General features: G+C 34.1%; 3 protein-coding genes across 6 annotated transcripts; 2 read left to right on the forward strand and 1 right to left on the reverse strand.

Moving 5' to 3' along the window:
- The first annotated feature begins 4920 nt into the window (after positions 1-4920).
- Positions 4921-14058, forward strand: LOC101264611 (uncharacterized). 2 transcript variants are annotated; one of them, XM_004235705.5, is made up of 15 exons: positions 4921-5184; positions 5528-5719; positions 6326-6400; positions 6520-6627; positions 7762-7794; positions 7896-7985; positions 8837-8962; positions 9327-9470; positions 9678-10097; positions 10538-10672; positions 11339-11563; positions 11769-12044; positions 12229-12357; positions 12825-13130; positions 13449-14058. In XM_004235705.5, the coding sequence occupies exons 1-15, from the start codon at positions 5158-5160 to the stop codon at positions 13674-13676; spliced, it is 2514 nt and encodes an 837-aa protein (XP_004235753.1). In that variant the 5' UTR covers positions 4921-5157; the 3' UTR covers positions 13677-14058. The 2 variants fall into 2 exon arrangements, with proteins under 2 accessions (XP_004235753.1, XP_025885975.1); XM_026030190.2 differs by lacking the exon at positions 8837-8962 and having other exon boundaries at positions 4983-5184.
- A 249-nt stretch (positions 14059-14307) lies between these two features.
- LOC101266406 (CRM-domain containing factor CFM3, chloroplastic/mitochondrial) lies at positions 14308-22595 on the forward strand. Of its 3 annotated transcripts, none has more exons than XM_026030191.2 (10): positions 14308-15444; positions 16251-16710; positions 16793-16923; positions 17870-18211; positions 18795-18951; positions 19052-19344; positions 19452-19511; positions 20970-21035; positions 21271-21447; positions 21891-22595. In XM_026030191.2, the coding sequence occupies exons 1-9, from the start codon at positions 14605-14607 to the stop codon at positions 21382-21384; spliced, it is 2463 nt and encodes an 820-aa protein (XP_025885976.1). In that variant the 5' UTR covers positions 14308-14604; the 3' UTR covers positions 21385-21447; positions 21891-22595. The 3 variants fall into 3 exon arrangements, with proteins under 3 accessions (XP_025885976.1, XP_004235759.1, XP_010318614.1); XM_004235711.5 differs by having other exon boundaries at positions 22093-22595; XM_010320312.4 differs by having other exon boundaries at positions 21660-22490.
- A 203-nt stretch (positions 22596-22798) lies between these two features.
- On the reverse strand, positions 22799-26623 carry LOC101248183 (cleavage stimulating factor 64). Its single transcript, XM_004235736.5, has 7 exons — positions 26463-26623; positions 26227-26304; positions 25647-25685; positions 24962-25516; positions 24793-24885; positions 23490-23666; positions 22799-23384 (listed from the first exon to the last, which is right to left on the reverse strand). The coding sequence occupies exons 1-7, from the start codon at positions 26538-26540 to the stop codon at positions 23262-23264; spliced, it is 1143 nt and encodes a 380-aa protein (XP_004235784.1). The 5' UTR covers positions 26541-26623; the 3' UTR covers positions 22799-23261.
- Positions 26624-27270: the final 647 nt, after the last annotated feature.

Below are 27270 nucleotides of genomic sequence, written 5' to 3' on the forward strand. Positions count from 1 at the left end.
TCGTTTAATATGTATTTGTTACAATATCACACATATATTTATACTCGTGTGTCGAGTTTTTTTTTTCTTTTAAAGTTATGATGCATTTGTTTCGCTCTTCATTAAAGTTTTCAGGTTCAAAATCCTAAGTATGGAGAAAATTATGTTGGGCGAGTCATCTCTGAATGGTCTTTGATATGTGTGATTCGAATTTAATCAAAACTTTATTGTAGGCTCCAAAACATCGAATGAAAATAAAAATAAAAAAATAATTACAACAGAGGAAAAAAAGATATACTATTACAATATACAAAGGCATTATTATTAAAGAAGAAATAAGTGGTTGGCTTGCTATATAATATGTAACGTCTGCAAAGCTATCGCAATTAATTTGACCTTGGTGCTAATCAAAAAAATACTAGAAATGGAATGTATGCCATGATCTTCATATTCACCATTAATGCCTCTTGTACCGTTGTAACTCCCTTCATCAATGGCCTCACTGCCCTAATTTCAGGTAAATTTCACGTATGATCATATAATTATATATTTTTATTAAAAATTACAAAATACTTCATCACTTTATTAATACAAAAATTACTACTAATAAAAATTATAGTTTCTATGAAGCTTGTTAATATTAAATTCACGTAAATCAATACTGTTATTGCTGAATATAAATTATAAGTGAAATATTTTGTAAACTTCAACAAATAGCATATCATATAAATCAATAACTTTAAAAATATAATGAATTCAATATAAAAATTTTTAAATACTGATATAAAATTCACCGTCTGTCGTGACGTCCGTGAATTAGTTAAATTTATCATTGATGTGTGTATCACGTTGCCCTTTTACAAAACCTTAAAAATACTCTTTATCTTGACGAATCAATTCGTTGCTAGCTGTTAAATGATTTTATCAATAATACTTGATCTCACAAAGACAAAAAGTAAATCCACTAAAAATGGTGGGGTTACCATTTTTGTTCCTTTCTATATTGATGTTCCCAACTAAATTTCACTGTTTGTAATCATGGATAAAATAGTCTTAGATGGAAATTAATTAAGAAAAAAATAAACAAATAATCATTCTGCCCACTGCCTCATTAAAAACAAATAAATAAAAATTAAAATTTGAACCAAAACTTCAAAAATATATGATTAGTCCAATAGTAAAATCGCCTACTGGTGGAATCAGTTAAACTTAAATTCTACATTAGTCTCTAATTATATAATTATAAAAAATACTTTGTATGAATTCAACATAATATAATTAGTTGTAGTTGTATAAACGGACAAAAATCTCGAATAATGGCAAGAGAAATGTACTATAAGCTTCTTGGTGATCGATCAAATATTTTCCATGATGCTAATTGATTGAGGTGGTCCTCAAACTAGCACATCTACTAATTTTTACTTTATTTTAAGTTTTTAAAAAAATATAATTGCGATATTCTGCTGCAATTTATAAAAATATTCGAGTTTATTTTTTATATGATCATCCAATTAATAATTATTATATTAAAAAGTTTTTCTTATTTTGTTAAAAAAAATGAATTATTAAAATAATAATTATTATTCATAGCTTGTTAAAAAGCGATACGACAATCAATTCAAAAATATTCTTACATGATTAAAAAAATATATCAATTTTGATTTCTACAAAGGAATATCAAAGATATTCTAGCAATATCGGAGTCTAAAGGGTGAAAAATGTTAACAAAATTTTTAAAGCGGTATGAATTTTTTCTTTTAACTAAAACGGCAAAATCGCTCACTAAGTAGCGATTTTGTCCGTTGAAAAAAATAAAATCATTGCTATAACAGTGAATTGCTAAATTTGATTTTTTTTTAAAAAAAAAATTAAAATAAAATCGCTCCCGAAGGAGCGATTTTCAAAATATATATATATTATTATTATTATTATTATACTTTTGTTATGTCGCTGTTGAGGCAGCGACTTGAGTTCAATTTTTTTTTAGTTTAAATAATTTTTTTTTTAAAAAAAAAAATTGCAGTGGTTTTTAATTAAATTTTTTAAAATCAAATCGCTTTCAAGGTAGCAATTTTAAATCAAAATCTTTTTTAGCGTTTTGATTTTAAAAAAAGAAAAAAATTTAATTGAAAATCATTGCGGTTTGATTTTTAAAAAAAAAAACTTAAACTTAAGTCGTTGCTTCAGCAGCGACATATTAAAAAAAAATAGTTTGAAAATCGCTCCTTTGGGAGAGATTTTGTTTAATTCTTTTATAAAAAAAAATCAAATTTAACAAATCGCTATTATTGCAGCGATTTTTTACTTTTTCAAGAGGACAAAATCACTACTTCATAAGTGATTTTACCGTTTTGATTAAAAAAAATCATATACCATTTTAAAATTTTTATTAATATTTTTCCTTCTTTAGACTCCGAACTCATATTTATTTTTCTCCATTTTCTAGTTCTAGTATAGAAAGAGAACTTTTACTAGTAGTTTAATAATCCACCGCTAATATATAATATGATGTGACATTATGCATTATTAAAGGATAGTTAGAAAAGTAACAATAATTAATTAAGGAGCTCTTGTAGGGAAAACATTATTAAATTGACCAGAATATCCACTCCAATTGCAATTTTTTCTCAACCAAGTTTTCTAGATGCAATGATATCATGTGTTTACTTTTTTTAAAAAAAGAAATTCTTTATGATAAGGTCAATTTTATTGGTCGTTAATTTAATATTTTTTAAATTTATTTTGACAAATAACATAAATTTTTTGATTAAAAATGATTGAATTATTTATCAGCTTACTCATGAAATTGCACCTTGATTATCTTAACCGAAAGATTAATTAATCTACTATCTATTGTATTATCATAAAGAAAACCACACTTGGACTTGATGTAATTTATCAATGCATAAAAAAGAGCACAAAATGATAATGCTATCAAATCGTACTTATGAAAATAAAAAAGACAAAAATGCTAAGGGAAATAAACAAATAAATAAATGAGATTATTACAGTCAACGAGTCAATAATAAAGATTTAGGAGTAATGAAAATGTGATGATAAAATTATCTTCTTGGTGCGTTTATCAATATATTGTTCTATTAGGCATGTAATTTTTTAAAATCACAAAAAAAAATATATATCTTATTATTCAGGTCAACTAATTTTATTTTTTTTAAATTTTTTTCTTGTGTTTGAACTTTCTCTTGAATCCACCGATAAAGATTGTCGTGAAGTGATGAATAATCTTTTATCTTTAATCGAAAGTTTTGAGTTTGAATCGAATAAAAATAATAATAAAAAAAAAATCGTATTCCAACTTATTACCATATACACCCCGATCCCAAGTTTCCATTTAAAGGGAACTGGAAAAAAAAATTCTCAAAAGATAATGACATGCTTAATTATACAGTAAATTAAGTTTAAATTGGTATCCACATCGGATTAAAAAAATAATACTATATAAAAATTCTTTGACACTTTGGACTAAATAATATTAAAAGCCAAGTACCCCACATGTTAAAAGATTAAAGCGTTTTGTAGGACATAAATATCAAAGGTGAATTATTGAATAATAATAAAATTAGGCTAAAATAAAGAATCTCTCTCTAGATGCGCACCTAACTACAAAGTTATGGAATTAAATTCTACATATCTTGTCTTTATTATTACATCACAATTCTTTTTTATTCATAGTAGCTAAAAAAAAAAGTTGAGGTTACAAAGATAGTACAAATTAAATATTACAATGATTAAAAAAAAGACTTATAAAGAATAAATTAGTTAGACTTAATTTTCATTATTTAATTAAGAAATTCAATTATTGACCATTACACTCCATTTTTAGTTAATTTTATAACCCCTTCCTCTTTCTCATCTTAAAAAACATTATTTTATATTTTTAAAATAAAATTTATCTTTAATAGTAAATGTTCTAAAAAATTAGAAACACCAAGATACAAATTAGGAAAAAATATTCATCCTAATTAACATTTTTTAAAGGATAGTATATATAAAAATACAATAAATATTTTTTAAGAACAAGCACTTTTAATATACCGTAACAAACTAAAGATCTATTTAATTTAGATGATACATATATGAGTTGGTGTTCTCTTTAATCGTAATCATGTTTAACCATTCCTCCCTCCATTTCAATATAATATTTACCTAACTCATGTTAACTTTTGATACGATTCTTATGTATCTTGTACTAGAAATGTATTTTATTAATTAATTTGATAAAAAATATTATGATATTTTAAATTTGATTGCTATTGATTTATGTTCTTATTTAAGAAGTACCTAAATAGAATATGACTTTATTTGTTAAAATAGACAAGCAAAAATAATAAATTAATAGTAATATCCGAACCAAGTGAAATATAAAGATGGTTACTTGTAAATTATAATAAAGGAAAAGAAATCTTAATCCAAACATTTAAAAATATATCTAGTGTTCAATTATGATTTTTTTTTCTGTTTGCCATAAAATTTGATCAAAATTTTAGCTTCAAGTGCTAGTATATAATGATTCAAAAATAAAATATGACATTATTTTATCTCACATTTGATTGGAGTCAATGGCGCATGAATTTTTTTTTTACATTTAGGTTTAAACTCATAACTCTCGTGGAACAATTGTCACATTTAACCAACTAAGCTCCACGCTCCTTTATAAGAAAAATTAGCACTATATTATATATACGTTTGCCCTTTTCTATTTGTTATAATATATACATCAATTTTTTTTCGATGTAGCTATGTCCATTTATTAGATAGTTATTAAATTTATTTATATTTTTAATTAACACTAAAATAATAAAATATTTATTTTAAAATAACTTATTTTCAATCGCTCTTTATAATTTCGATTTCAAAATTGAGGACCAAAAGGAACCGTATAATGACAGGAAAAATATGCAAAAATATAGGGAATAAGAGTTCCGATTCTCACTCAAAACTAGCTGATAAATTAAAACTAAAAGCTGACATTGTCTGCTCCTATATGGAATAGTAATAAAATATAGTAATTCTCAACATGTTGGAGTATTGCAGCATTGGCCAAAGAGGCTCTGTTGACTTGAGACTTTTCTTCTTGGCTACCAATCTTCCAGCTCTCCATTTTGGAACAGAGAAAACAAAAAGCCACAATATTTACCAAGTCTAATAGCCGTCTATATGAATTCCATTAACGGATTCAAAGGGGTATGTTTCCCCTTTTATATATTTCCAAATAAATAAAGAAATTTTTTTCGTCTTTCTGTTTCTGGGGTTCTTTCCTTTTTTTTTTTTACATCTATTCTTGAATTCTTGAAAAAAAAAGAAGTGAAAAGACAGAGTCTTTAAATCTTTGTTCATTTTTCTGTTTCTGGGGTCTTTTTTTTTTTTTTTAATCCTTTCAGAATTCTTGATTCTTGAAAAAATAAGAAGAAGTGAAAAAGACAGAGTCTTTGAATCTTTGGGTTTTTTTTGGGAATGTCTAAAGTTGACCAAGTGAAGTACTGTTGTTGAGAATTTGGTTAACTGTAGTTAGTTGCATTTTTTTTAGATGGTGAAGAAAAAGAGAGCAAGTTCTTGGGATGTGAGGGAAGTTATGGATTGCTTGAATCAGTTGATTGCTGATAAGCCATTTCTTCCAGTTGTAATTCCTGTGTTTTTAGTTGTTTGGGGCATAGAAAAGTGGATTTTCTCTCTGACCAATTGGGTTCCTCTAGTTGTGGCTGTTTGGGCTGTTTTTCAGGTAACATTTATTCTTTATTGGTTTTGGATGAGAATTACTTCAACTATATCTTGATCTTTAACAGGTTCTTGGATCTATAGGGAATGAAATAGTATATTTTTGTTTGTTCCTGCTGATATGTTGCTTGATCTTTTGTGTTAATTTTTCTTCTGATTTGATCTGTGGTTTTGTACTTTTCATGTCTTCATAGAGAAGCTAGTTTTTCTCTTGTTTATTTATAAAAATCAACTAGTTAGATGATCACTATTTGCTGTGAAATTTATCAAAATATCTTTAACATCCTGACATATTTTATTTAAGCCAAGGATCTTTCGGAAATAACCTCTCTATTTTTACGAGGCAATGACAAAGTCTGCGTACAATCTATCCTCACCAGATTACCCTTGTGGGATTACGCTGGTTATGTTGTTGTCTTTTAACAGTCTTCAATGTGAAAAAAGTGATCTTTAGTGTTGGTATTTGATGGCTTTTATTAGTTAATGTTTATCAAGCCAGGTATAGTCTAGTTTCCCTTTCTTTCCCAGAATTTTTGTCCTATTATATTTTGAATAGAGACAAAAGGTATACAATAAGTGTCTAATAAAACACCAATCTTTCTATTTGCAGTACGGAAGTTACCAACGCAAAATTCTTGCAGAAGACTTGAATAATAAATGGAAGCAAGTGTTGCTGGAGACATCTGTAATTTCTTTGCCTTTCTCCTTGCGACTTCTTTTCTTTGTCCACTGTTTCCTGCACGAGTTAGGTAATAATTTACTCTCATTTTGCTCTTTGTTTTGGCCTTCAACGATGATGTACAGCCAACAACACCTTTGGAGCAGTGTGAGTGGCTGAATAAGCTATTAATTGAAGTTTGGCCTAATTATATTAGCCCGAGGCTTTCTTTGAGGTTCTCTTCTATTGTCGAGGTAAATTTCTTTGTCCTCAACAAGCAGAAGAATTTTACTTGACAGTCGATGTTGATGGAACAAGTGGATAGGATAAATAGTAAGTGTTTAGTGAGTAGGATACATGTTAAATTCCCGTCCCTCTAGAAGTTTCAATCTGGTCATTTATCAACATAAAAATTTAGGTTGATCTTCACGCAGCTCCTGTTTGTCAATGGATCTTGATGTATCATTGATACCAGAAACTTAAGTGACAGTCTTTCATTCTTACAAATACCTGATAACCACAAACTTCTCCTCTCTCTTTTGTTTTGTTTCTTTGCTATTTTACTTTATCCTGTTAAATATTTTACTGAGATAATCTGAGTCAGATAGATCATAATTTACACTCTTGATCCGCATACAAGTTTTTTGCCTAATGTATAAGAATTTAGCATTAAGAGAAAGTTACATTGTGATCCTAGGTTTAAACGCCGAATCCTGATATCTCAGGATGTATCAATTGGCTGTGGAGGTTCTGACTAGCCTAATAAAAGTTTTAGTTTAGAGTTCAACTGTCCAAGCATCTATTTTATGCACAGGCTAATCCTAGACCCTTAAACCTTGTTCAAATTTAAAGGCGCTCCACCTCACTTTGTGAAGCAAAGGCCACCTTAAACCTCTGAAAATAGTTACAAAGCTCTTTTAAGTCATGTTTGATCAGAGCCGGCCTGTCGCGAGGAATCAAGAGATTTCCATCATTTCAGATGCTTGTTACTGGACATTAGAAGAAGCTGAGTTTCTGACTTACTGTCCCTTAGGCCACATAGAAGCTTTAACTTTTTTCTTTCCTGAAGTAACAAGATTGATCCACCAACTAGCTCGTGATTGAGGCATCTGCATGATGTGTATAGTTGATTGATTCAACATGATTGATGTGTGTATGCTTCATGTATAGCTTATACTGATGCATTCTTTGCTTTAATCTTTTTCTTTTGATAACCGAAAAATGCTTTTGGTGTATTAATCTTATGTTTATGTTTCGATGGATTGGAAAATAATGTATATCTGATGCTTTATAATGACAGTGCTTTTTCTTTTGACACAGATTCAGCTGTTTTATTATCTAACTATTTTCTTTTTTTTTTCCTTCTTCTTTTAATTGTTATGACACAGAGACGCATGAAACAACGAAGATCAAAGTTGATTGTGAGTTTTCTTGTTCGTCCCTTCATATGATAGTTGGTGCTAGAAGTACTAAATGTTGCCTAAATTACAAAAACTGATTGTAGACTTGATCATGGTTGTAGGAAAAGATTGAATTACAAGAATTTTCACTTGGTTCTAAGCCTCCAGTTTTAGGGCTTCGTGGAGTACGGTGGTCAACTTCCAATGATCAGGTTTGGTTCTTTTTACGTACCTTGGAGTTACTTTGATAAACTGATGTTTTTTTTTTTTAAAAAAAAGTTATTACTTAGCTTCATGGCTAATGAAGCTAAACAGACAAGGGATACATGTAAAGGTTGTATGTAATCATAACCCCTGTCACATCATGTATCTTTACCAGCTATAAGGTATTAATTTAGTAGCTAGATAGTTTGATCTAAGGTATTATTGATTTATCAGTTTCAAATTGAGAACTTCTTTCAGATGAGACAATTGTTATAAGAGTTTTTTTACAATTGTTCTATTAGTAATATAGGTATCTGAAGGATAACAATATATCATTATATGATTAATTAATTAATTGGAGTATTATATTCTATTTGATCAATTCTTTTTGCACTTTTAATTCCTTACAAAAAGTCAAAACTGTCATTATGAGAGTGACTATTGTAGTTTTTAAATTCTCATGGTCCAGTTTCCAGTATTCTCAATCTTTTACTATGAAAGAAAAACAAAAATATTTACATATCATCTTTTGAGGTGTCAAATTTGAGGGGCCAAAAGCAAGGACCTCACTTGCCTGGTATGATGCATGGTTCAGTAACTCTGCCCACCAAAGTTTAGATAGTTCTAAAATTAATCAAATAGTTTTTTGAACTCTGCTGAATTCATAATGTTGTCTGCATGATTCTTTTTTCAGTTTCATTAACTGGCTAGATGATATCCTGGGTGCTTGTACAAGTTCTTGTTTTGAGCTTTTAGTAGTTTATAAACCTTTGCTTTCATTAATAAACTTTTCTTTCTTTCCTTTTTCTCCCTTTCAATTAATACATGCCTGTATTTTAACTATTACTTTCGTGGACAGCGAATTGCACATCTTGGTTTTGACTGGGATACTACTGATATAAGTATTATGTTGCTTGCCAAGTTGGGAAAGCCATTAATGGGGACTGCTCGGATAGTCGTTAACAGTATCCACATCAAGGGTGATGTATGTACAATTTTACCTTATCAGCCTCTTGGGAAAATATAAAAGTAGCTAGAAGAATGATTCATTGTACAAACATTTCATTAGTTATTTTTGCTAGTATTTATGTTTCACATAAGCCTGCAACTATGCAATTCTCAATTTAAATTGAAGTGAGCAGCTTTGTTCAAACAGCTCGGCTGCAGAAGAATTTACTTAAGATAGTTAACTTAAGTCCTTGAGATGATAACTATCTGGTACTTGACTCTCATGATTTTTGGCTGCAACTGCATAGCCATCTGCTTAGGGTCAAATTTCTGTTTTGTTGTTTCCTTGGCTGCTAGAATTACTGCTGTGAAATGACTGTTCCTTTATTTAACTTTTACAGCTCCGCTTAGTGCCAGTTTTAGATGGAAGAGCATTTTTATACTCATTTGTGGCTTCCCCGGATGTTAGGATAAATGTTGCTTTTGGAAGTGGTGGAAGCCAATCTCTTCCAGCAACTGAGCTGCCAGGGGTTTCTGCATGGCTGGTATGCAGCTGAATTTACTACATTTTGACATCTTCTTTCCCAAACTGCTCTTTTGCAGTAGATTTTCTGATCTTAACTTCACACATCCTGTTACCATTAGTAAGGTTTTGTGCTTCTATGTTATTGAACTTCTCTCTGGCCTCAGTTTACAGAAGCATTCTGCTACACTATTAACAAGTTCATTATTTTGTTTATTTTCTTACACAGGTTAAACTTGTTAATGACTCCTTAGCTAAGAGGATGGTTGAACCTCGCCGTAATTGTTTTTCTTTGCCCGCGGTGAATTTATTCAAAACGGCTGTTGCTGGTGTACTCTCTGTCACCGTGATGTCTGCCAGCAAATTGTCAAGGAGTAACCTGAGGACTAGTCCTTCCAGGAAACAACACAGTTCATCAACAGATGGTTATGTGGAGAATTCTAATGATTACAAGGATTTGCGGACATTTGTTGAGGTTGAACTTGAAGAATTAACCAGGAGAACAGAGGTCCAACCAGGATCCTGCCCTAGATGGGACTCAAAGTTCAATATGACTCTACATGAGGATGCAGGAACAATTAAGTTCAATTTATTTGAATGCACTCCTGGCGGTGTGAAGTATGACTATCTGACAAGCTGTGAAGTAAAGGTGAGTATGTGTAGATTAATATGATTACCCATGTTTTATATATTAAAGCTCTGTCACATGGACTTCTTTATGAGTATGTATCTCACACGAGTTTGTTTTCAAGTATCCTATACACGTGTGGTGATTTTTGCTAATATTTGGTGTATCCCACATGCTCAGCACACTCGCCTGGCACGGGTACATCGGGAAAATGGACTGTGTGATGTAGTACTAAATTTTTCTGGTTGACTTGAATGTCATAATATGATGCATAAATCTGGTTAAAGATCAGTGACATCTTTTTCTTTTTTCAATCTATAAACAGAAAGTATTAACTATGGATTAACATCTTAGAAAGGGGTGAACCTTAATGCAGTAATTTTTCAGTTCACTCAGTTTACAGGCTTAAACCTTTTCTAGTTATCTAACAGTCCGTAGTGACATGTGGCTTTATGAAACAGATGAGATATGTTGCAGACGATTCAACAATATTTTGGGCGACGGGAGCAGACTCCACTGCTATAGCCAGGCGCGCAGAGTTCTGTGGTAAAGAAATTGAAATGACGGTGCCATTTGAGGGGATCAATTCAGGGGAGGTAGGAATCTAATTTTAAACTATTGTCCATAGAAAGTTGCAACCCCTATAATTTCTTTACTTTGGCTTCATTTGAGCTTGCACATCGTTTAGTTGATAAAGATGATGCAGAAAACATAATACAGTATTATTCACATTTTTATCATCACAAGTATGATGTCGTTCAATTTCCACCCATTCGTCGTATCATAGATTGCTTTTGATCATCAGAGTTTGGACTCCTGTAGAAAAATATGGGTAGATTTATCCTGTATACATACGAGGGAGCTTGAGCAAATTTGTAATAGATCCCGTATTTTATGCAGTGTAAAGTTTCCCTTTTTCCATATACTCTCACCCTCTATATGTAGGCTTTTTGCATGTCATTTAAACCAATTAAAAGATAGTCCTTACCTTGTTTTTTCCCTCTTCTTTGATTACGTCTCTACTAACTGTTTTTCTTCAACCAATAACAATTTGTAGGTTAATATGTACCACATAATTAGTGTTTTGTCCTGCTTCTGCTGAACATCTTATTTTTCACGTGTGGAACTACCTTAGTAGGGTATGCTCCACCGGAAGTAGAAGGATTGAAATGAAAAACAAAGTAATATTTGTTTTTGTGTTTTTATTTGGTGTAGCTACGAAGTTATACTGCTGATTTCTTTGTTTTAAATTGTTGTTTCAGTTGACGGTGAAACTCGTTTTAAAGGAATGGCAATTTGCTGATGGTTCACATAGCTCAAATGGTTTGCCAATGAGCTCTCAACCTTCACTCAACGGCACATCAAGTTTCCTATCTAGAACAGGAAGAAAAATCTATGTGACAATAGTTGAAGGAAAAGATCTTCCATCAAAAGATAAATATGGAAAGCTTGGTTCTGGCTGTTACGTGAAATTCCAGTATGGGAAGGTATATCTCCTCTTTTGTCCACACAGAACTCGTCACTTGAAATATCATATCCAAAGCTAAATTCCCATATATGCTCTTCATGTTGCCCTTCCTGAATTGATTTAGAAATGGAATACTAAAAGCTCTTCCATATCAACTTTATTTCAATAATACAATGCAAGGGAGCTTGATCGAAATTATAGTAAACCTTGAACTTTTTTCTTAGGCTCTCAAAAGATCGAAAACTGTTCCACATACATCAAATGCTATCTGGAATCAGAAGTTTGAGTTTGATGAAATTGCTGGTGGTGAATATCTGAAGATAAAATGCTTCATCGAGGAGATGTTTGCAGATGAGAACATTGGTAGTGCACGAGTAAACTTAGAAGGACTTATAGAAGGCTCCCCAAGGGATGTGTGGATTCCTCTTGAAAAAGTGAATTCTGGAGAATTGCGGCTCCAGATTGAAGCAGTCAGAGTTGAGGACTCTGAAGGATCCAAGGTATTATCTATTCATTTAGTAATTTAATGAGGAAATAATGAGAAAAGAGGAATTTCAGATAAACATTTCAGAAATTAATATTATCCGAAAGTAAGCACTGTGTGCTAGAGAAAAGAAAACCATAACACCTACATGCTCATGTTCTCGATTTTGATTCCACTTTCATTCTACTTTTGGTTTTTAGGGTTCAACTTCCAATGGTTGGGTTGAACTTGCTCTCATCGAGGCTAAAGACCTTGTTGGTGCTGATCTCCGAGGAACCAGTGATCCTTATGTGAGGGTACAATATGGGAACTTGAAGAAAAGAACTAAGGTAAGAGTTTTAGAAAGGAATTATTTTCAGACTACTGATACCATTTCATATATGTGCTAAATTAGCAGTTTCATGCTGCAGTCCAGTATCTGCTGAAGGTTTCTTGTCTCATGTTAACCTATTTTTGCCAACAAACTGTATCATCTAATATTATTTTGAAATGTTCCCCTCCAACTCCAAATTGTAATGAACGGTTAATCAAACTTCTGTTTTTTTTTAAACCATCACCAGCAAAATACTTTTATATATGCATTACTTAGGCCAAAGGTTCGTTGGAAATAACCTCTCTACCTTCACAAGGTAGGGGTAAGGCTGTGTACATACTACCTCCCCAGACCCCACTTGTGGGACTACTACTGATATGTTGTTGTTATCACTGCAAAATACTCCAGCTGCAATGAAAATTGGAGAGAAGAAAAATATGAATGTTTAACTAGAATTTTCTATCCATCCTGCATTCTTCGCAGGTTATGTATAAAACGGTGAATCCAAAATGGCACCAGACGCTAGAATTTCCTGATGACGGGAGTCCCCTGGAGTTGCATGTTAAGGACCACAACCATTTGCTGCCAACATCAAGCATAGGTGATTGTGTTGTTGAGTACCAGAGGTTGCCTCCAAATGAAATGTTTGATAAGTGGATACCCCTTCAAAATGTAAAGAAGGGAGAGATCCATATTCAAGTCACACGTAAAGTCCCGGATCTAGAAAAGAAATCAAGCTTAGATTCTGAGTCTTCAGTAACCAAAGCACGACGCCAAGTTTCTAACCAGGTAAGAAGGTCTTTTATGTCATTACATTTTGTAGATTACTTGACGCGATGTGTGTTTGCTATGATGGAAAATGTTTTCCACCAAAAGAGGGGAAGTGGCATCCCTCGCTTTTGAGTGGAGATGATCTTTTCATCACAATTATGTCTTTTAACTTCATATCGTTGTTTTGACAAACACTTCAATATTAAAACATCAACGTTTGAAACTCAAATATTTCATCAAACAAAAAAAATTACCACTCTCCAACCAAAAGCTGGAAGATATATATGTACTAACTTTGATCAACTGTACCTGCCATCTGATTATTGATTCTATCAGATGAAGCAAATGATGATCAAGTTCCAGTCTTTAATTGAAGACGATGATCTGGAAGGACTTTCAGCATCGTTGCACGAAATGGAAAGCCTACATGACACACAAGAAGAGTTTATGGTACAGCTCGAGACTGAACAAACACTTTTGCTCAACAAGATAAATGAGCTTGGACAGGAAATCATTAATTCATCACCTTGTTATGCTTTGAGTAGAAGACCTATTTTACCTTGAAAAAACTATAACCCCATTGTTATCCTTTTTGTTAATATACTTTATATGATTATCACACTAGATAGGTCATAGGTCCATATTGATCTTGTTGAATTTTTAAAGATGTAGAATTGATTTTTCTGTATGTATATTAACTGGAAGAAAAATACATTCACACATTTTCAAAATGAAACCACTGGCTAAAGAAAGGACAGTCTGGTGGATTAAGCTGCAGGGTCCGGAAGGGCTACTCTCCTGAGGGGTGTGATGTAGGCAGCCTACTCTGTTGCATGCATTAGTGGCTAATTCCTGTTCTGGTTTGATAAAAACGTAACGTTTGTATATACAAGGACTCAGAATTACATTTTTCTTTCACTGTATATTTTAGTGGATGCTCAACTTACATTTTTTTCTATTCCACACATACTGCTTTTTTTTCCCACAAATCTTTAAGTAACTACGTAAATGAGCCACAAAACTCAAAATAATTACATTTTCATATCCAATTCAAAGTAATTCAAAAAATACAATTCTCTCAAAAAAAATTACAATCCATATCCCCATTCATTATGACGGATAGTTTTCGCATCAATATCATACACTGAATTTGTATATTAAGGCTAATAATTTTTGATTAACTGATTTCGTGTTCTGAAATGGGCTTGCTTCAGGATATTAGTGTCGTGAAGTTTTAAACTTGGCTAAAACTTAAACAGTAGTCGTAAAAGTGGCTACCTGGTGCCATTTCCACGACATTTTCTGGGCCCAAGATCCTTTGCGGGCCGATATGGCAACAGTTGGGTCGGGTCATAAATTCGGAGGCTGACGTGTAGATATAAAAATATCCGAATTGATTGATACCTTATCGTCAAGCTCTGTCAACTGAAACCATTTTGCCCTCATTACTATGAAGCTAACTGAAAGAAGAAGAAGCTGAGCTAATTGAAAAATGGCCTTGTCGACGGCGAAATTTACACAATTGACACCACAGTTGTTCTCTTCCTTCTCTACGCCTACTGATCGACCTCCATTTTTCCTTTTCCTTCGCCGCACTATCACCGCCGGTAACACCAGAACCAACATCCCCCGGAAGGATAATCGGAAACCTTACAGAGATTCAAATTCCAGTTCTACCCCTGTGAAATCAAACAACTCTCGCTCTTCTACTTGGCTAAACAAATGGCCCAATACATCTTCTCCAGTAAAGCATTCATCCAATTCCAGAACCGTCGAATCCAAAACGGAAACCAGATATTTTGACGAGAACACTAGAGTAGGGACTACAGCCATAGATAGGATTGTGCTTCGGTTGAGAAACTTAGGATTAGGTTCTGACGATGAAGGAGAAGGAGAAGATGAAGAAGAGGGAAATTTGAAGTTGGATTCTAGTTCGACAATGCAGGTTAACGGTGAAGAAGAGAAGTTAGGAGATTTGTTGAAGAGGGATTGGGTTCGACCGGATATGATATTGGAAGAGAGTGATGATGAGGGAGATACATATTTGCCATGGGAACGAAGTGTGGAGGAAGAGGCGGTGGAGGTGCAGAGAGGAGGGAAGAGGACGGTAAGGGCACCGTCACTGGCTGAGCTAACCATTGAGGATGAGGAATTGAGGAGGCTGAGGAGAATAGGTATGACTTTGAGAGAAAGGATTAATGTACCTAAGGCTGGGGTTACAGGAGCAGTGTTGGAGAAGATTCATCATTCATGGAGGAAGAATGAGCTGGTAAGGCTCAAGTTTCATGAGGTTTTGGCTCATGATATGAGAACAGGCCACGAGATTGTAGAGGTTGGTGTCCTTGGCTTTACCATGATAGCATTAACTTGGTCGTGTTGTGCTTTTGTATTTATCTTGCGTTCTTTGGGTATAAGTCATTTGATTCTTCAAAATAATTTCCAGACTCTGTACAAATATTTTATTCTTCCTGTACTGTCCTTGTGATGGCCATGATTACGGCGAATAGTCCTAGTTGCATTTTAAACTAATGGTCCAACTAGATTAGATAATACTTCCGAAGCAATACTAAAAATCACCATTAAATTGAAGAAAGAGATCTCTTCATAAATCTTCATTTAGAAATGAAATTGCTATTTAACCTTAAATGGTCTCGATTTAAATGAGAACAATTTTCATCATTATGATTTCCATATTTTCCATATGTATTGCATGTAGATATAGAATAAGTAGAGTTATTTTCTTCAACTCCATTTCAAGGAAAAGATAGATATTTTACAAGCAATTATCTTGTAACATTGTTAAAACCACATATGTTTGGGAAAGTGCACTAACGAGTAATAATCCGGTAACATATTTTCCCTTCTCCTCCTTTTTCTACAACTAATGAAGTCTTTGCATATCAAACCTCAAGTTTAATTCCAAGCATTTTGATAATAGTGTTATACGATGGTTTATCAGTCAACCTAAAAGACTTTCCCTGTCAATCAAAAGGACTACCCATGCAATCTCCTAAAAGTCTTTCCTGAACAAGTTGATCTGAGCCTTCACTACTCCTCACAATACATTTTTTTTTAATCATTTGTAATTTACCATGCAAGAAATTTTGAAGTGCAAACTTTCTTTTTTCTGGTTGTCAGCGTCGGACAAAAGGGCTTGTGATATGGAGGGCTGGGAGCGTTATGGTGGTGTATCGAGGAAGTAACTATGAGGGGCCTTCTTCAAGATCTCAATCTGTGAATGAGGAAGACAATGCTCTCTTTGTTCCAGATGTTTCATCTGACAAATCTATTACAAAAGACAACAAAAGCTTTAATCCAGTTATTGAAAATCGTAATCAAGTTCATCCTAATCGTGTTCAAAGCATGACTGAGGAGGAATCAGAATTCAATAGGGTATTAGATGGTTTAGGCCCACGTTTCGAGGATTGGTGGGGTACGGGAGTACTTCCTGTTGATGCTGATTTGCTTCCTCAGACAATTCCTGGCTATAAAACACCTTTCCGACTTCTTCCTACTGGAATGAGATCACGCCTAACAAATGCAGAAATGACTAATTTACGAAAAATTGCTAAATCACTTCCTTGTCATTTTGCTCTCGGTAAGTTTCAACCTTTTAAGTACTGTTACTTTTTTATCGTTTAGCCTTATGACACGGTTTATCTTCCTCGTGTTCCTTTTAGGGAGAAACAGAAATCATCAAGGGCTGGCTGCTGCTATAGTCAAGCTCTGGGAGAAAAGTTTAGTTGTGAAAATAGCAGTCAAACGTGGAATTCAGAACACAAACAACAAGCTGATGTCAGAGGAGTTAAAGGTGTGTTAGAATGTTTTGATATGATTTTATCCCAAATGAAAATATATGGAAAAGATTGTCCTTGATATAATTAGTTGCTTCTTTTGTGACTGCTTTGAGTCTGAGTGATGCCATATTAATTCAAAGGTTCTATAATCTTCCCTCGGAGGAAATACTGATTTCATGAAATTAGTTTGTGTTAAGGTTGTTAGTCATATCACCCAAGTTTCTTGTCTACAAGTAATTACTTCTAGAGGGTCCTTAATAGCCCAAGTGATCATAGTTCATAATTCCACCTTCCAAGAGGAAGTATTGCCTCTCACGTCGTGTTTTTCATTTCTTTTTCCCTTCTGCAGACACCACTCATAGTTGAAAGACGAAAAAAATAATCCTGTTTATGTGAAACTGGAAAGTTGTTTGGAGAAGACGTCACAGTACTTTTGAATTTAGAATACATCTTAGTTGTTCCTTCTGTCACTTCTAAAGTGCCATAGCCCATCATGTACAGATTTCTTTGCCCAAAAAGCTCATGCTCTGTATCCTGTCATATGTGATTCTTGGGGCTCATCATAAGCTGTTTACGCCATACAGTATTTCTATAATCACCATCGAGTTGTGTGCGCCATCCTTTGTTGGAATCATATATCAGCTGATTACGTTTTTACAGTGATATATTAATCGGCTTCTCTAGGAATGTCAGAAGTTCTTAAAGTTATTCCTTTTTTATAATAAAGTTCATACAAATATTCTTCCATGGATTGTCGGATATTAAGGTTCTTTTGTCCCTTTTAATCGGGTAGGCGCTCCTATTTAGAAAAACTATTTAGAAGTATGCCTCCCATTGTGGTTAAGATTGTAGAATTAGGGCGTAGACAAGTACACTTAACTGAGCAGCACATAATACTTAAGTGCCGCTAAATTAGGAAATCTACTGAGTAATACCACTAACATATCAGTTGCATCTCAGATGTTAACAGGGGGGGTCCTACTTCTGAGAAACAAATATTACATAATCTTTTATCGAGGAAAGGATTTTGTCCCACCTACTGTCGCGGCTGTTTTAGCCGAAAGGCAAGAGTTGACAAAACAGATCCAAGATGTTGAAGAGCAAACACGGAGTGGGCCTGCTAAAGTGGCACCATTGATCACAGATGGACAGGCCGTTGCCGGTTCTTTAGCAGAATTTTATGAGGCTCAGGCTCGGTGGGGGAGAGAAATATCTGCTGAAGAACGTGAAAGAATGTTAAAAGAAGCAGCAATGGCTAAGATGGCTAGAGTAGTCAAACGTCTTGAACATAAATTTGAGATTGTAAGTATATTTTTTTCCTCCTAATTTTACAAGCACTTCTCATGTTAGCTTTTTTAACGATGACCTGTTGTATTTACTTCAATTTATTTTAGCATTCTGTTGCAAAATGTTTGTATTTATTCAAATCCATCAGATTCCTTTTAATTTTTAAAAAGATAGCTTGGTGTGATCGAGGTGTATTAGTATTATCAAGCTATTGGAAGTTATCAACTGGTGAGCTATAGAATTCTTTACCTTTACTTTTGATGTCTTTGGAATTCTTCATTAACCCTTTTATGTGTGTAGGCTTTTTGTTTTTTCAAAACTTCTTATGTTTATTCATCTTTTTTGATTCTGTAGCTTTTTTTTCTTTCGTTCTTTGTTATAACGTTTGGATCTTCTGAAACTGTCCTGCCAAAATAAGTTTTTAAACTCTTCCCTTAATCAGATTAATACACAAAACTGTTACCGTTGTCCAAAAAAAAAAAAAAAACTCTTCCCTTAATCTTTGTTTCCAAAATTATTTTTCCCTAGTCATGTTTCATTTTTTATTTTGATGACTCCTTTGTCTTCTATTAATAGTTTTTATGTGATTCATGAACAGTCCCAGACCAAGAAGCTTAAAGCAGAGAAAATTTTGGCTAAGATTGTGGAATCCTGGATTCCTGCTGGTCCTTCTGATGACCTGGAAACGATAACAGAGGAGGAGAGGGTCATGTTGCGCAGAGTTGGACTAAGAATGAAGTCATACCTGCCACTTGGTGAGTGTTAATTGTTTTTGGACGTAAACTAAAATATTGGTCAATCTGTTGATTACTGCCTGCATTTAACCGAGAACTCATGTATATGCTTACCTACCAGGTATTCGTGGTGTCTTTGACGGTGTTATTGAGAACATGCATCTGCATTGGAAACATAGAGAACTTGTTAAGTTAATATCAAAAGAAAAGGTACTTGCTTTCGTTGAAGAAACAGCTAGACTTTTGGAATATGAAAGCGGTGGGATTTTAGTGGCAATAGAAAGAGTGCCAAAAGGTTATGCTCTTATTTTCTACCGTGGGAAGAACTATAGGCGGCCTATCAGCCTCAGGCCAAGGAACCTTCTGACAAAAGCAAAAGCACTAAAACGTAGAGTGGCACTGCAGCGTTATGAGGTTTTTCATCTTAAACATGTCAGCTGTCCTATTTATAAATTGATGTTATCTCACTTTTTACTGATAATCTACTTGTTTTATCTGGCATCCTAAATGCTCTCTTGTAGGCTCTCAGTCAGCATATAGGCGAGCTGGAGACGACAATAGAGCAAACGAAAAGTAAAATTGTAAGCCAAAAAATCTGATCTTGGATTTGTTATTGTAGTGCAATTCGCTAATGTACCTCATGTTACCGTTTTTTATGTTACTGTGCACTCTCCTTCCTCTTGATTTGGGCTCTTCAGTTATTCTGCCTGTGTGACAGGTAGCCAGCTTTATAGCTTATACTGCTTGGAACTTAAATATTCATGTATCAGAAAACTTTGAAGTCCCAACTTCAGCAAATTGTCTGATCATTTGTGCTTCTTTTCTTGGTTTTTATTCTGATGCAAATTCTAACTGTTCGTTTAAAATATTTCCCCGAATTTTTTAAACCTTTTGGAGGCTTATGATTCAAGTTCCGTTAGCTTTAAAACATGTTAACTGGATCCTTACTAATTGGTGCATAATCTATCCTTGCATCTTTCTCATATAAATTATAGAGCATATTGAAAGTTTAAGTTTAATGTGGGATCAGACTGTTAGAGTATTATTATATTATTCATATTTCAAAGGCCAATGATCATGCATAGCTGAAGATACTCTTGAAATCAATTTCTTTACTCAAAAAGTAATATTTCCTATAAATGACCATACTTAGCCCATCGGTAGTAGTTTTTCATAGAGAAATATAGTTCTAAATTTGCTGATCAAACTATAGTTCTAAGCATTATATTGGAGTTGGTAAAGAAGCAATTAAAGGATGGCGTACCAAGAGAGTTGGTAAAGCCATCAAACAAGTACGGAAGATGATCCCCACAAATATTTTTTGCTGTGTCTGGACAGAAAGGAACAAACGATGTTTTGAGGGCTTATCAACTAAAATATAATTCCTTAAAGCTAGATGTTTAGTTTATTTGTATAGCTGGCATAATTCCCCTCCCATAGAATCCCCAGATAACATTTTAGATTTTGTAAGCTCTATCGTCTTGTCAAAGTTTCCGATGTAAAGCATCTAACGGTATTTTTGCTTACATAAATTTTGTAGTTTATGCATCTACTTGATGCCAGTAATACAATCTACTATTCCTTCATCAAAAAATAAACAAACATTATAAATTACAATTGATAAAATAATTGTTCGTTGATTAAGATAGCCATCTCTTAGAAGACCAAATCCTAATATTTGGAAGTTTAACTCAGATTCTGTTACAAATTTCAGTTCAGAATCTTATAGAGATGTGACGAAGAAGACCGAGTCTGATCTCTCTAACGAAATCTAAGGACTTCTATTTTCATCATTGCTTGATAGAGTAACAATTTTGTGATATGGTGTGAGATTTCCTGGTATATTGAAGTGGAGAACTTACATAAAATATGGTTCTGATGAACACCACCACATCGTTTGTGCTAATTGGATCTTCTTTTAGTTTTGATAACCGTGGTATTATGCGCACCACACTGTTCTTCACCAGTACTTTTGAAGTTCAAAGTGGGTACCTCACCTCTATACTTGTTTACGGAATTTTCTTCTTGTCTGTCCATAGGTTGATTTTGGTGATACTAGCAATTTGGAGGTGCTTGATCAGTTCAATCATGTCTCGGAATCCCTAGTAAGTTTACCACGATTCCTCTGGATGTCTAAGAAAAATCAGGGAGATTTCTTATACGATAGCGGAGAACTGTCTTTAAGTGTGTGGCTTCTTCTTGTCATAGCTGTTGATAGTTTCTTGCGGTGAAGGATGTAGAGGGATCCCCAGGGGAGGAAGGGTGAATTTATTGTAATTCAAGAAAAAGGATCAGTATAATGAGATATCCATATTGACTAAATTTTTATTTGGTATGCAGAGTGAAGATGAAGATTCATCTTTAGAGTCTGGTGATGACGAGGATGAAGATCCTGAATGGGAAAATGATGACGATTCAGAGTACTCCAGTCTTGAGGACGATGAAACAGGATAACAACACTTCATGGTTAATACTATATGAGGAATTGCATTGTATCATGGCCATGGTCCTTTTGAGGTAATCATTGCAGGTCTTATGCCTTCATTCTTAAGACTACTCTTAGAACTCTTATTCCTTAAAGAATTTTAAGTGTGAATAAATGCATATACATTTTAACTTGTAAAATCTACTGGTCAATGATTATTTTTACTGAGTGAAAAATGTAAAAAGATTGCACGAAGGGAAGTTTTACACTTTTACTAGACTATGATTATAGCACATCTCTCCAGGAAAAGTTGATGCTCCCACAAACTGAAAGGACAAGGTAATTACGTTTGACAATCAGTTCTATGATCAGACTAGCAGTAAGAGATCTGTTTGTAATTTAAACCTCATGATGCATGTCATAAAACTATTTTATTGCTCTTTTTTTAAACTGTTTCAAGTGTGGGATTAAGTCTTCAACTACATGTGATTTACTGGTCTTCAATTGGAATGAATATACTGTTCAATTTTTTCAGAAGATACCTAGTAGTTGCAAACTACATAAGTTTATTTGTTGGGAGTATGCGCTTAATATTCACTACACCTTAACCGATGGTATGTTAACAGTGGCATTAACTTCCAGTGCCGCAATGTGATAAGAACTATTGTTTGGGTGCTATGTGTCCCAACTATAAACTGTATGTCTCATTGACCAAGTATGACACACTATTATTGCAGCCACAACAAAAATCTTTCTGAGGTTTTTGGATCATAATTTGAGGTCACAGATCCCAATTACTTGCTTATGGTCATTGATGGAGCCTTTGGATCGCTGGTCGATTCAAACTGTGGAAGGGGTTTCACATCATGCAATCCATCCAAGCTCAGTTTGTTCCGAAGAAAGAATGAACTGCCCCAAATCGTACATGGAAGAATTAATTGGAGTGCTTGTCTTCTGGGGTGAACATTGTAATGGGTGTACATGTAATTGCTTTGTCAATTGTCCTATCTTCCAGTTTTTGTAATTACTATGTTGAATTATAGAGCTAAAATTGTCAATGATGTATCACATATCCAAGGGGGAAATAGAGGCAAACTGAAAAGGTAACATGAATAAGTTAGTTTTCCATTTCTAACTGAGTGGAAGTGAATATTTACGATTCATAGAACAAAAGGGAAACTTTCATGTGGTTCCAAATTTTCGGAACATTCTTCTTCTTAAAGAGAGGCATTTTTGGGAACATGGCTGCCTGAACAAAGCTTTATTTACTTTCATATGAGTAACGAGGGGCTAATGAAATCCATGAAGAAGCATCCACTGTTGCATGAGTCCATGCTTTGCTCAAATCTGTCTGATAACAATGAACATAAATATCGCATATCCAAAAAAAAAAATTGACATCATTGTGTACACCTAGTATGATAAGAGAGAACACCCCCTAAATGAATATCCAACTATACCTTCCACTAAGTCCAGCAAACTGTTCACAAGATGCATCTGCAAAACCAAAATGTGTCTGGAAATTTTGGATACAAGATTAAGGGAAGGGGCTATACTGTTTCACAATCTCATAATTGAGGGCATTAGGCTATTCTAATACAGTGACATGATACATATAAGTGACATTACATAAAAAAGAAAGTGGAGAGCATCCAGGTGGAGAAGATGGGATATATATGCACCAAAGAAGCTCTCCATCGACGTTTTACGATTTGCTAGCAACATGACAGGCAACCCGACTTGAGCTAAGGAAAAATAACCTTAACAAAGGGGAAAAAAAACACCATTGAACAAGGAGCGCACTGTCCATCTACCCAATGGTGATTGATAAATAGAAAAATCGATTAGCCAGATGAGGATATTTCAGTTTCTTGGCAGAACCGTATTTTGCAGCACTCGCTTCTGATTAACGGAGCATTTGCTGTAACTGAAGCACTTGATTCCTTTGCTCCGGAGGCAGCATGTTAATCTGTTCTGGGGTCAGACTCCTTACTTGCTGAAGAAGTGCCTGCTCCATCTCTGGGGACAGCTGCACATCAACAAGATTAACTTTTTTTTTGTCTGAAACAAAAAGTAAAACCAACAGTCTGTCCTTAAACTAAAAACGTGAACAATAGGACTGAAGATATATTACTGCTCCTTGTCTAGGAGGCTGACTGCCCGGGCCCATCTGTGCAGGGAATGATGGTGGCCCTGGGAGCTGTGTTCCTGATGTATTCTCTGGTAAGCTGGGAATCCAAGGAGATCCTCGATCTGCTTGCATTGAATTTCCAACTTGATTGAATTCTGGTCTCAAATGTGAACCTCCCATCTAGATTATGCACATACAAAAGCATCATGTCAAATCCCATGATAATAGTACTTGGCATATATTCTAAAACAAGTAAGAGCTAAGAATTCTCTTTCGAGCAATAGACACCAAAAATTATCACGCATTGTGGACCATTGCCAGAACTAACATATTAGATTGTCGTTGGGAACATCATGTTACAGAAAGATGACTTGGGAATGGTCAGGCTATACTTTCTCAAGTTTTAAACTCTATTATAGTAAGCATATAAAGTGTGTTACCTGTAACAACCTTAACTTTTATATTCTGTGTTCACACAATTAGACAAGGTATTTTTTTACAACGTTTTTTTTGAGGTTATACTACAATTTGACATGGTATCAGAAAAACCATAGGTCCTTAGTTCAAGTCTAACTACCACCTTTTGCAAAAATAATATCCACGTGTTGGAGAATCAAACCAAAAGGGGCATAGTTAAGAAGCTTAAATGAGATGGTCACACAAAATATCAAACTTAAACGTTGAAGGTACAAAACAAAAGAAACAACCCAAATAATATTGCAAATTGATGTATAACCTTGACATTACATGGTAAAAGTACAAGTAAATTTAGTTCCAAATATATCAAATAAATTAAGAATATTTTGATAGTCAAATAAGAAAATGAAAATAGAGTCAAAATAGAACAGTTAGTTTGGGCTGGAGGGACCAAGGGTATAGGAATAATTTGGTATGTAAAATAAAAAGTCAGTAACCCAGATCTGTCAAAAGAAAACAGTACCACAGCAAAGCATCATTCATGTGCTAAGTGAGCAAACATAGAATGCAAACTATGATGCATTCTAGCCATACATCTGATCGTATTAGATATTTTTTCGCCAAGACTAAGAAACCCCTATACCTATGACCTATCCTACTTCATAATCCCAGATAACGAATGATCATGACATTGGTGTATTTAATACAGCTGTGAAAAATCTTAAACAGAAAAATTGGCACGGAGTCATGCATTTGAAAAAAGGTAACTATTAAGAGGCACTTAAATTTAACCATGGGGCCTCTACTAACATCAACCAAATTTAGTAGAGCAAGAAACAGCCAAAGGTAAGATAGACTGTCAGTCAAAGATTTTAAAAAACTAGGGCACCTGATATAGAGGCTGGGGTGGAAGCTGACTTTGACCAGGTGGTTGTCCCGGTAGAAAAGAAGGTCCCATGCTTGCTGGAGGCCTCATTGCAGGCTGAATGATAAAAGAATTATTTACATCTTATACATGGAAAAGTAAACCTTAAACTCACTAAAGGCATAATAATTACATGATAAGCAGGTTGTGAATGGTGGTGCTGAGTTGCCCCAGATTGTGGATAACCAGCATTGGGCCCCATGTGAGGGTGAACTTGATGGGGGAAGGGTTGCATTGATGGTCTCACTTGTGGTGGTAGCTGTGGTTGCATAGCCAGGTGTTGGTTTACACTAGTTTGCATTGGTTGCTCCAACTTGGGGGATGCTGGATGCATCTGTTGTTGAAGATGAGATGGCAGCGGTGGAGCAGAATGACGAGGAAGCTGGGACATATTAGGAACTTGAGAGGTTTGTGGTAAAGAGATTGGTGTGGCTTGAGCACCAATAAGTCCTTTCTGCTGCTGCACTGTCTGCAATGTATGAGATGGCACGGATGTGGATTGAAGGTTCGAGGGTGGAAGAGAAGCGGATGGCACTGTTGGAGCAGCTTGATTCTGCTGCTGCTTTCTTGTTTGCTCCTGAATGCCAATATGCCCTGGCAACGATGGAGTAGCCTGAACAATTGGTTGTGGAAGCTGAGATACTGATGGCTGAATATTCAATGCTCCTGCTGGCTGGATGGTTGGTATCTAAAAGCAGATTAAAGTAAATATCTAGAACTGCATTACATTTTTTTATTTTTTTTGAGAATGATAACTTAATTGTAGACGTGGAAAACAGATATTTCATTAGGTCAAAATGATATATATACCAACTTACCACTTGTGGGGGCTGCACCATCCCAAGCATTATTTGTGCCTAATAAACACATCATTGTAAAAACCCACATCAGAGAATAAGAAGCCAACAAAGAAACCTCCAAATTCATGTGAAACGTTCCTATTGTAAAAGCTAATAGTCCCAATCTTCCACGGAATCTTGTGATGATTAATAATACAAAACAGACAGTAGTTCCTTGAAACATCATCCATATCACAGTAAAATCAATGCATAATCTATCTTGAGAAGAGGGGAGGAGAGTTATCTATTAAGACATAAAACAGTGATAGCCACCAACTACATCAGCCCTCTCTAAATGTTAAAATTATATGAAACATCAAAATTCCAAAATATTAAGGCACACAACTTTCAAATATTGAGCTTTACAATCCAACACATCACTCACGAATATCCGAATTTAAGTTCTAAACCAAATCACACTTTCTCAGTGTAATTACACTATTCCAATAATTAGAGAAATTAAAACCCTAATTTTAGCATTTGTAACAGTAATAGTTACACAATTTATATACAAAAGTAAACCAAACAAGTAACATCAGCAGAAAAAGTAAAATAAGACCTGAAAGAGTGTTTTAGTCAAGCTAGGGTTTTGGATGAGAATTTGCCTTGCTTGTTGCTGGTTCTGTTCCACCAATACCTACACAAGAACACATAAGAATTCACAGAAAATTTCATCAGGTAGCTCTAGGAAGAGAATATAAGTAACAAACAAAAAGAAAAACAATCGAAATTGACTTAATCTTCACGAACGAAAATTATGTATGGATTATTACACGCATACACATATATGAGTACCTTCATCTGAGACATGACATCGTATAACTCTACTTTAGACATTCCAGTCATATTCGACGGTAAACCGTCGCCGGCCATTGCTCTCAGCCTCTTCCACCGTACTCTCAGCCGGAGGACGGAAAGGGAATGTTCATTTTTTTTCAAGAGAAGAAAACGGTTGCTACTTAATTGGGCTTTCATGGCCCAGTAGTTTTATGGCCCATAGAATAGCCCACTATCCTATTGGAAACTGACCATATAGTCCTGCAACATTTTTTTCACCTTTACACAAATAGCCAACGTATTCACTATTTCTCTTAGTCCGTATATATATAGATTATAAAGTAATTATATATGACGATATACATATTAAATACAAGTTTAGAGCATGAATACATATTTATTTATTTTTGTAAGCACTGAAAAACATTTTTACTTTTATTTTTTCATACAGCACAAGTGCTTTAACTTCACAAAATTTAGTTAATTTCAAGGGTTTATTTTAAGGATCTTATAAAGTTCATTAAACACGATTAGGATAGGATACTAATCCCACTAATGAACTACTACATCCTACTTGAAATCCTGACAAATCTTTGGGGCCAAGTTAGAGACAAAATATAGGCCATATATTCAATGTACCTTTTTTACACTTTTAGACTAAGAAGCTGAACAATAATAGAAAATAATATGAACTACTTATTATAGTTTTAAGTTAAAATTTTACTCCTTATATATCGTCAAATGTGTATAACTTAAATTAATCGCAAGTATAGAAGTGCTCCACATGAGAACCTTAAAATGTACTATTAACTATTGTCCTGGCTCT

Source organism: Solanum lycopersicum, chromosome 3 (assembly GCF_036512215.1).
Source record: "Solanum lycopersicum chromosome 3, SLM_r2.1".
Classification (NCBI taxonomy): domain Eukaryota; kingdom Viridiplantae; phylum Streptophyta; class Magnoliopsida; order Solanales; family Solanaceae; genus Solanum; species Solanum lycopersicum.